Source organism: Mizuhopecten yessoensis, unplaced genomic scaffold, assembly GCF_002113885.1.
Source record: "Mizuhopecten yessoensis strain PY_sf001 unplaced genomic scaffold, ASM211388v2 scaffold716255, whole genome shotgun sequence".
NCBI classification, from domain to species: domain Eukaryota; kingdom Metazoa; phylum Mollusca; class Bivalvia; order Pectinida; family Pectinidae; genus Mizuhopecten; species Mizuhopecten yessoensis.
The window spans coordinates 449,808-460,883 of record NW_018480025.1 but is presented as its reverse complement, the minus strand read 5'-3'; the positions used below and the strand labels follow the sequence as shown (position 1 = coordinate 460,883).

At 37.2% G+C, this 11,076-nt stretch overlaps 1 protein-coding gene across 4 annotated transcripts in view; it reads left to right on the top strand.

Annotated features, from left to right (window-relative positions):
* The first annotated feature begins 1,237 nt into the window (after positions 1–1,237).
* LOC110442375 (rap guanine nucleotide exchange factor 4-like) overlaps positions 1,238–11,076 on the top strand; it is a 30,461-nt gene continuing 20,622 nt past the window's right edge. For 2 of the 4 annotated variants that reach the window (XR_002462012.1, XM_021485952.1), the window contains exons 1-6: positions 1,238–1,403; positions 6,129–6,205; positions 8,214–8,281; positions 8,800–8,878; positions 9,175–9,287; positions 10,712–10,797. Coding sequence is in view for 3 of the 4 variants with exons in the window: in XM_021485952.1 (XP_021341627.1) it covers positions 1,340–1,403; positions 6,129–6,205; positions 8,214–8,281; positions 8,800–8,878; positions 9,175–9,287; positions 10,712–10,797 (487 nt within the window). In the remaining variant the exon portion in view is untranslated. Of the gene's footprint in view, positions 1,404–6,128; positions 6,430–6,823; positions 6,829–8,213; positions 8,282–8,799; positions 8,879–9,174; positions 9,288–10,711; positions 10,798–11,076 lie in introns of those variants that run through there. The other 2 variants (XM_021485953.1, XM_021485954.1) reach the window with 2 other exon arrangements.

Sequence of the window (11,076 nt, the reverse complement as noted above, 5' to 3'; positions counted from 1 at the left end):
ATCAGCCATTGAGAATAAGAAACATGTAGTTCATAAATAAAATTGCTTTGCTAAGAAAACCCTGCTACATTGTAACAGTTATTACATGTGATTTGATTGGTTGTTTGCAGACCATCTGACTGACTAGTTTCAATCAGGGTTTTTCATGAATAAACACATTTGTTTTGAATGATTGTTCTCTGATCAAATCACCATTTTGAATTAAGATTTTATCATTCCGTTGGCTGCTTACAGACAAACCCTCTGTGGTGTAAATTGTTCTGTCATCAGCTAGTTAGTGTTGAAGGATTTGATTGGCTGTTAAATGATCACATGTCCAATGATGCGTGTGGGATACACAAATATTGATAAATGTAGCTACACACTGAAGGAAAATGCCCAACCATTTAAAAAAATGTATGGATTCTGAGAAAGATATTAGTGTCACCATAGATGATAAACTAATATTCGATAAACATATCTGTGAAAAGGTTAACAAAGCAAATTTGATCATGAGCACATGAACCCACACAGTTTCAAACTGTTATACACAGCTTTAGTCAAACCTCATATTGAAAATGCTGTTCAAGTCTGGTACCCTCATTTAGAAAAATATGTAGCATCAGTCGAGAATGTTCAACGTCGAGCAACAAAACAAGTACCAGGTCATTCTAATCTGTCTGATACGGAACGTTTGCAAAAACTCTCACTACCAGCGTTAGCATATAGGCGATCACGTGGTGACGTGATAGAGGTATATAAAACAATTTCCTGGAAATATGACAGGCTTGTTTTCGTTCAACGAAAGGTCAAGCACACATGGACCTAACTTTAAGATATATAAAGGGTTTTCAAGGTTGGATGTGAGGAAATATTCCTCCACGCAGAGAATCGTAGATATGTGGAATAGCCTTCCATTTGATGTTGTAAATGCGATTTCAGTTAAACAATTTGAGTACAAACTTGATAAACATTGGAAAAATCAGCCACAAAAGTATTGTTTCAAAGAAAAAATCAAGCTGTGACCTTTAAAATTATAATTTAGTATACTGCGAGCTGACTATTGTTAATCCTGTACATATTTCATGTATATTGTCACAATAAATCTGTGTATTGTTGATTTACATTATGTGTTTTGATTGGCTGTTTACAGTCCATTTTGCTGTGGTGTGAATTGTTCTGTCATCAGCTAGCTAGCGTTGAATGATTTGATTGGCTGTTAAATGATCACATGACCATTGTTAATTTACATAACATGATTTGATTGGCTGTTTACAGACCACATGACCGTTCAACAGAGGATTTAGAGATTATCTATGAAGAGTTACTACATATAAAGGCCTTATCCCACCTGTCCACCATGGTCAAGAGAGAGCTCGCCAGCGTTCTTATCTTTGAATCCCATGCAAAGTCAGGCACAGCTTGTAAGTATATAATAGCCACATGTAACGAAGAAAATTCTCTAACATGACAAAAACAGGTAAAGTTAGGTTTTTCATTGCAGTAACAGATCGTTTAAGGAAGAAATAAAGGAAATCCCCAAACCAAGGCCTTTAAATAGAATCAATGTTGTCAAAACAAATGATAAAATCCTCAGGACTTTTATGTACTCTTGATTGGAATGCACCTTTTTAAAAATCTTTTCAACATTGTATAAGACATTTACTGGTATTTCATCATCTGTGAGAGTTACAATAATGACTAGGACTCCCTTTAGCCTGCCTTGTTCTCATTTCAAAACCCCAAGATTATTGGTCCAGCCAGGATTTTATTGGTAGATTAAGAATAGTTCAAGCTTCCTTTTCTTTTTTAAGCAATTTGAAATTTGTCAATTTGGTTTTATGGGGTGTATTTTACAAAGATCAGGCATGAATCCTGATCATCTTGATAGCCTCAATCGGTGGTTGACATCCGTGTTATTGTTGGCCTGACATTGCTTGTCTTTAAGCCTTGAGCAAGCGGTACTGTTAGTGTCAGGTTTTCTGACATGGTTAACCATGCAGGGCCAACAGAACTGGTACCTCAAACACATAGGTACAGCTGTCAACACCACACATGGTTTATCCTGAGAGGTTTTTTCTCTGGTGTGTATGTATTTCAAGACATTAATAAAACACTATCCTCTAATGTATGTAGCACATACATGATCTCTATAATTAATGCCCTAGCTAGCGCTGAACACATTAGAAGAAAGTGGATCACCCTATCTGTCTGTCCATCTGTCTGTCTGTCTTTGCGCCTGTCTGTTTCATTTGCATTAATTTCTGAGCTGTTATATTTATTTACCTTGGGTAGCTTTCGGCTGTAACAGGACAAAACTTCAGACCAGCTAAATTTACAAGTCAAACATTCCTATTTAGTTAAATTAAAAGGTTTTAAGTTCAAGGTCAATGACAAGATCACTGAATTTAAACTACTGTTATGTTGGATAGAATTTCAGCTACTTTCACTGAATTTCATAGATACTATTTTAAAAGTGTAAAATGCATTCTTGAACATCATGTATACTGTGCCCTGCCCTTCGGGGATTTTGCTTGCCTGAAAATACAAACATCACAATCGAAGCGTGTATTTTTAATGATGATGAACACAGACAGTGACCTGAGAGGTTTCACATTAATTTTACATACCCTAAAAATTAACATTGGTGTCCTAACCAAAATTATATATTCTTCTTGAGTAAGCACTTGTACTTTAAATCTGTTTTCCTAGCTACATTGGGTGTGGTCTTAAATATAACAAGTAAAGGAAAACTTTGAGATTTTACAATTTTCATCTAATGAACTTCTCAACTTTTAAAATTTCCCAGCATTTTCTATGTCAATTATTAAGCATTTAGGATTGACAATTTTGTTATCCATGAACCATACATCAAAATTATGTTTGGTTTCCTTTTACCAAAATTGGAATTATTTTCTGCATGAAAACACAGTGCTGTAGTTTTCAAATTTCTATAAAACACATTATTACTTTGAAATAAATGGCTTAAAATGGCAAGAATTAAAACCACTGGGGATAGACATGTACCTTGATTGTAACACCCTGTTAATGATGCTAGCAACAGCAGGTTCTAGGTAGAAAAGGCCTGCTATATATCCCACTGCTCTGTATTGTAAAGTGCCATTCTTATGGGGTTACCTCTGAAATCGGGAATTACTTCTGTCTTCTTCCTAGGGAATATTGCAGTAGCTGAAACTGATCTGCCAACCACATTTCAACACTACAAGATCATCTATCTTTTCTGAATTCTTCTACTTTTGTCCCTTTTCAGTGGTGTCTCTCCGGCACCTATTGTCATTTGACCTCAGATTTTGGGAGGACTAGTACTTTGAACCTCTGAAGTGAAACAGAACTGTTGATGGCCCCGAGTCTTTGTGTGGCAGCTGTATATCTATAGCAGTGCAATCCAATATTTATATGTAAAAGTTGAAGTTCTGACTTTGCCGTAATTAACTAGTGTAAGGTAGGCTTATATACAACGTGTAATTAGACATTGCAGTGTTAGAAACGGCCTTGCTCTCTGGGGATGTACACTAACATATGATACGAGGCAATTAGTGGACAAAAAACTAGTTCAGTGTTGATCCTGTGAACAACACAAACCATTATTACCATTGGAAACTTTCAATTAACACCGACCGCTTTAGCATGGAATTATTTGATAAGTTATCATAAAGCAGACCAAAGTGTGGTGAGGAAATTGATCAAATATGCATGGGAAGCCAATCATTTTAATTTGAAGTTGATCCCTAGCCGATCGTAGAGCATATCTCAGGAGCTGCTGGATGTATAGTTAAGTGAACTGCCTTTGGTGATTGTGGATACAGAGGCTGTGGAGATGTACTGTATACAGTGCTGATTTAGCGACATGTTTTGCTCCAGATTTTGTACTGTTGTCTGGGAGAACTTGACAGTATCATACATCAATAGTAGTAAGTGTCCCACCCAGGCCACTACACTGTATATCCCTGTACTGGGTGAGGTAGCTATATATAGGCAGCTGTATGGAAGTCAAAGGAAGGTTAGCATGTCAAGTAATGAAATGGTTTGTCCAATATTGTCCCAGGGAAGCACCACCGGATGTATGGTAGATATCAAGGGTAGATATAACTGACCATTATAGTATTCGGTCCCTATAGGTCCAGCACTGACCTCTGGCCATAATATAACACACAGAGGAAACCCATAAATGTCAGAGGTAGTGGCTGCCCTCTGGCTATTGTCCTGATCATTGATTGTGATTGGAGCAGCAATTTCAATATTAGTACCGGTCCCAAAGAGCTCAGAACAATGACTGCTGGTCTGGTTCCTAGCTGAAATTCATGGGATACATACTGTATAATTTGGATAAAAGCATTATATAACCTGGTTTAAGCTTCCAAGGAATTCTGCTTTTTCATAGACGATAAATTATAATCAACAATCGTTCATGTAGACAAAATTGTATTAAAAATTTGTTGGGTTACTTCTTCTGTAAAAAACGCCCATGCCTGATTTTTAGCCCACCATCATCTGATGTTTGGCTATTCAAATCACCCTTCCTTTGTGATTCGTTGTCTGTCGTCTGTCCTTAAACAATTCTTGTTATCACTGAATTTCTCAGAAAGTACAGGAGGGATCTTTTTCAAATTTGGTATGAAGGTTCCCCTTGGTCTGTAGTTGTGCATGTTTACTTCGGAGAGTGATCATAAAAACAAGTTGGCCACAAGAAGTCCTTAAATGAGATCGTTCTGATATTGTAATGATTGGATCTATATCTCTTACATTTAAAGAACTGTACTAGTAAATATGTGAAATGGTGCATTTACTGTTTACATGACTTGATCAAACAGATAAGAGAAAAGAAGAGAAAAGATCAAACTGACATAAACAATAAGGGAATGGCCGATGAGCTTATGGTATGGTGTATATTATTAGCTCTACTGGCCCGAAAGGCCAAGTGAGCTTATGCCATGGTGCAGCATCCGGCGTCCGTCCGTCCGTCGTCTGTCGTCCGTCGTCCGTTGTCCGGCGTCCGGCGTCAATATTTTACTTTAAACAACTTCTTCTTAATAACCCAAAGGTCTAGGGTGATGATATTTGGCCAGACACAAACTAGGATGAAGGGCTACCAAGTTTGTTCAAATAAATGACCTTCACCTATTTTCAAGGTCACAGGGGTCAAATATGTTAAAAACTTTAAACAACTTCTTCTGAATAACCAAAATGCCCAGAGTGATGATTTTTGGCTAGTAACATGCTGGGATGAAGGACTCCCAAGTTTGTTCAAATGAATGAACTTCGTCCATTTTCAAGGTCACAGGGGTCAATTGTCTTAAAAAATCTTTATACAACTTCTTCTGAATAACTAAGAGGCCTATTAAAGGCTAATGATATTTGGCCAGTAACATGCTAGAATGAAGGGCTACCAAGTTTGTTCAAATGAATGACCTTTACCTATATTCAAGGTCACAGGGCTCAAATATGTGAAAAACTCCAAACAACAATATCCTAAGAACTGTTTGGACTATAATCATGATACTTGGGTATGTTATGAAGCTAAGACCAGCAGTGTGAATCTTTTTCTTCATTACAGTAATGAGGTCAAAGGTCAACTTTAACTGCTAGTCGGGGGTCAAATGTCAGCATGGGTTAAAAGCTTTAACAATCTTCTTCTCCAGGGATAGAGTGCTATAAGTTTCCTCTTTAAAATTCCCTTGACCTACTTTCAAGGCCACAGGAGTCAAAAATGTAAAAAAAAATCAAACGACCATATCCTAAGAAGCATTTGGTCTAGAGCCATGCTACTTGGGTATGTTATGTAGACCAGCAGTGTGAATATTTTTTGAAATTACAGTTACAAGGTCAAATGTCAACGTGGGTTAAAAGCTTTAAAATAACAATTTCAAATTTCAAACAACAATATCTTGAGCAGCGTTTAAGAGATGTTAAAATGTGTTCTACTTACCGAATTTGGCCTGAAGTTACCTATATGTCAGTTTCATGTAACAAAGGAAACAGGTGAGCGATACAGGCCCTCTGGGCATATTGTTAATTAAATCCTTTGTTATAATATAGATATCTTTGATTTTATGTAATCAGAAAGTTTCTACAATCTAACAATGAGAACCTGTATATTTTCACAATATTTATCTTTATTTTTTTTCCAGTGTTCAACCAAGGAGATGAAGGAAAGTCCTGGTACATTATACTGAAGGGGTCCGTGAATGTTGTTATATATGGCAGGGTAAGTCCTAGTACATAATACTGAAGGGGTCTGTGAATGTTGTTATATATGGCAGGGTAAGTCCTAGTACATAATACTGAAGGGGTCTGTGAATGTTGTTATTTATGGCAGGGGAAGTCCTGGGACATAATACTGAAGGGGTCTGTGAATTTTGTTATATATGGCAGGGGAAGTCCTGGTACATTATACTGAAGGGGTCCGTGAATGTTGTTATATATGGCAGGGTAAGTGCTGGTACATAAAACTGAAGGGGTCTGTGAATAAACTGAAGGGGCCTGTGAATGTTGTTATATATGGCAGGGTAAGTCCTAGTACATGATACTGAAGGGGTCTGTGAATTTTGTTATATATGGCAGGGTAAGTCCTTGTACATAAAACTGAAGGGGGCTGTGAATAAAATGAAGGCGTCTGTGAATGTTGTTATATATGGCAGGGGAGGTCCTGGTACATAATACTGAAGGGGTCTGGGAATGTTGTTATATATGGCAGGGGAAGTCCTTGTACATAAAACTGAAGGGGGCTGTGAATGTTGTTATTTATGGCAGGGGAAGTCCTGGTACATAAAACTGAAGGGGTCTGTGAATAAACTGAAGGAGTCTGTGAATGTTGTTATATATGGCAGGGTATTAGTTACTATTTTGTCATATTCTTACATTTCCATTGCAAGGCTGAATGAAGCTACAAAGAATGATAAAATGATGTTGTCTTTGTTATTTTGACTGAATATGAGAATTGAAATGCAATTTTTATAATTTATAATATTATACAACATATATATATAGTTCTCAAACATATTTCATGATGTACCAGAATTGTGTTGCATATCATCTTAAATGTTAGAAATATGCAATTCAATCCTTAAATAAGTTAATACAGTAGGTGCCTGTAACTGTTGTAATAGCTCCTCTATATACTCCTTATACGTACCAAGGCAAACATAACACAACACCTAAATAGCAAATAGCTGCTCGACCGAAACACGGAAAAATAATATAATTGGTGGGGTTTCATATATAATGGTGGCTTCGGCTAGTTAATAATATAACGCTCCAACCATCCACACCCGTACCTGGGGGGTCAAACCCTGAACTAATAATAGCATGGGATTTTAGAGAAGTGTTTTCATCCTACCCACACAATTAAATAGCCCAGATAGAGTATGGGGTGGATGCTGTAGTGTACGTCTGTGCTGAAACTTTCAAGTTGCATGGCGCTATATAACAATAATGCTGTTGGAAGCAAGACTTCACTGGAAAATGTGAACACTTAAGCTGCCTCCAGCACACCATAGCTCACATGGAGGTATTAAGCCAGGCAGAACAGGCCCAGTAGTTAGCAGCTCCTGTAAAATCCCCAAATTGTAGTGATTGCATGAATTTATTTCAGGTATGGTGTAGCAACGTATGTATTTATTATAAAGTGTCATAAATTGGCCTACACTTGCTAGACAGTGCTAATATCAAATTTTGTATAATAGTAATGATACAGTTTAAGGGCTATGAGGTAATTTGTTGGCAGATAGGTTAAAGAATTTACTTTATTTGAATACTTTTTAGCTCACCTGCCCGAAGGGCAAGTGGTCTTATGTCATGGTGCAACGTCTGTAGTCAATCCAGCATCCCTTCGTCGTCCCTTCGTCGTCCGTCAACTTTTCCTTTAAACAACTTCTAAAGAACGAACAGGCCTAGAGTCATGATATTTGGCTGAACGCTTTGTTGGTAGGAGCCTGACAAAGTTTGAGAATGAAAATAACATTGACCTACTTTCAGGGTCACAGGGGTCAAATATGTCAAACAACTTCTTAAGAAGAACCAAAAAGCATAGAATCATATAATAATATTTGGCTGGTAGTTTCAACAGATGGAGCCGACAAAGTTTGCAAGTGAAATATTTGTAGTACAGGATAATATTTAATGAGAAAATTTTGCGATGACTGCTTAAATATGCAGGTGAGCGATACAGGCCCTGTGGGCCTTTTGTTTCAAATCAATGTGAATGTATTTTTCAGGGTGTTGTCTGCACGCTACACGAGGGAGACGACTTTGGGAAACTTGCCTTACTGAATGATTCACCAAGGTAGACAACAAATGGAGACCTATTGTAAAATGTTCACAGGATACTACTGTATTTGACCACAAATATTAGTCTCTACCCCTAGTGAAAAAATATTGACCAAACGTAGAGAGGGGGCTTAATTGCGAGTGTCCCCTGTTCACAAATGTACGCCATCTTGGATATACTGCTGTTTTGATGAATGACCGAAATACATATCATGTACTTATAATTGTTCATTTTGTGAAAATAATTTTAACCATCAGGCAGAAGATATTTAACTAGAAAATGACTATATGATGACCAATGGCCCATGCTAATATAAGAACCACACTTGACAAAATGAACTCTTAGCTGATACACACTGATAATTCAGTTATAAAAAGAGTGCCAGTTGCCGATCTAAAAATAGGAAATTTGAAAATGAAAAGTTATAATCAGGGTCAATTTGAATTTTCTTTTGCAATCTGGATAATGGGAGTGAAAAAGATTTTGCTCACAAATTATGATGTCACATGATTGACTTTGACCTTGTTTTGTAGAGCGGCCACCATCGTGCTTCGGGACGACAACTGTCACTTTCTGCGTGTCGATAAAGATGACTTTAATAGAATTCTAAGGGTAAGAAAATTAGACTAAACAGACCAAACAAAATTTTAGGCAAAACAACTGCAAAATGTATAGACTGCCCAACCAACAACAGAATATTGCATCATACAGAGATTTTCAGATGTCTAGAAAACTAAGGGAGATAACCATATCTACCAATTGATTAATGTAGGCTTGCCAAGAATGGTGGAAAAGTACCGGTAGCACAAAATGCAATGCATCCTTATAATTACATGAAGAATAAATCATTAATTCTATTATCAAAACTAGATGTATGTTGTATGCTATATGTGTTCTATAATTGTTAGGATGTAGAGGCGAACACGGTACGGCTAAAGGAACACGGAAAGGATGTGTTGGTACTGGAGAAGATCCCCATGAACAACCAAGGACCTGATGGTACCACACAGACCCATTATAGGTAGTACCTGTTTCTGTACCATTTCAATAATAAGTCTGGTAACAATCTGTCGGTCCAGTGTGATATTCTGGTATATCTAGTAAGATGGACTGTAGTTCTACACACACAGTCTCTAAGGTAAGATGGACTGTAGTTCTACACACACAAAATTTAGTCTCTAAGGTAAGATGGACTATAGTTCTACACATTGGCTGGTAGTTTCAACAGATGGAGCCGACAAAGACACACAAAATTTAGTCTCTAAGGTAAGATGGACCGTAGTTCTACACACACAGTCTCTAAGGTAAAATGGACCGTAGTTCTACACACACAAAGTCTCTAAGGTAAGATGGACCGTAGTTCTCCACACACACAGTCTCTAAGGTAACATGGACCGTAGTTCTACACACACAAAATTTAATCTCTAAGGTAAGATGGACCGTAGTTCTACACACACAAAATTTAGTCTCTAAGGTAACATGGACCGTAGTTCTACACACACAAAGTCTCTAAGGTAACATGGACCGTAGTTCTACACACACAAAATTTAGTCTCTAAGGTAAGATGGACTGTAGTTCTCCACACACAAAATTTAGTCTCTAAGGTAACATGGACCGTAGTTCTACCCACACAAATGCTCTAAGGTAACATGGACCGTAGTTCTACCCACACAAAGTCTCTAAGGTGTAAGATGAAGTTTAGATGAAATAAAATGTTGCAGTTATCGGTGATTGTCATAAGATATATACGGAACTTTTGTACAAATTTCAGATGATGTATTCTGTCATATTTTACAGACTATGATTTGATACAGGGGGGGAAAAGCTCAGAAACAAACTGCAGTCATTAGTTAGTTTCTTTACAAGTTAAAGCAACAATATTATGAGAGTAATTGTGATTGAGATACTCAGTGATGACAGCTGTATTTGAATGAGGTTATGCAAGGTACAGTCAAACTTCCATTAATCAAACTTCGACGATTTAAAGTGCTCAATGTTTCGAACTTACGGTGAAGTCCAGATTTTTTTTATAACACTACTTATATTCTTTTCACGAACCAAACTTTTATAAGTCAAATTTCTTGCTGTTTCAAAGTATAATCAAGGCCCATTCCTTATGAAAACATTGAAAATTACAACTAATAAATTGAGGTTAAATATTCACCTGCACTAGAACATTAAAATGTCCTGTGCTTATTTTAACAATACAGGCTTCATCAATTTAATTGACAAAAAAAATGTCGAATTTGATAAGAAATCCAATATGTAAAACTAAATGTATGTGTTTCATCACATATTTAAAGAATCACATTCTGTCTTATTTACAGAATCTCAATGTTTAATTTTGGTGAGCCCCATTAGTCCCGATGTTTCAAATAACTCCAGATAGTATACTGTACCACAAAGTTCGAAACATCAAAGTTTGACTGTATATATGTTTTGCAGGTACTCTGTGATGGCGGGAACGCCAGAGAAGATGTTGGAACACTTACTGGAGAGCAGTCTGGAGAGTAAGATTGAGGAGGCTACAGGTAAAACATTATACCCTACCTTGTCGGGCCTAGGCTAGGTGGCTGTTTATATTGAGGAGGCTACAGGTAAAACACTTACCCTCCCTTGTCAGGCCTAGGCTAGGTGGCTGTTTATATTGATGAGGCTACAGGTAAAACACTTACCCTCCCTTGTCAGGCCTAGGCTAGGTGGCTGTTTATATTGAGGAGGCTACATGTAACACATTATACACTTCCTTGACAGGCCTAGGCTAGGTGGCTGTTTATATTGAGGAGGCTATAGGTAACACATTATACCCT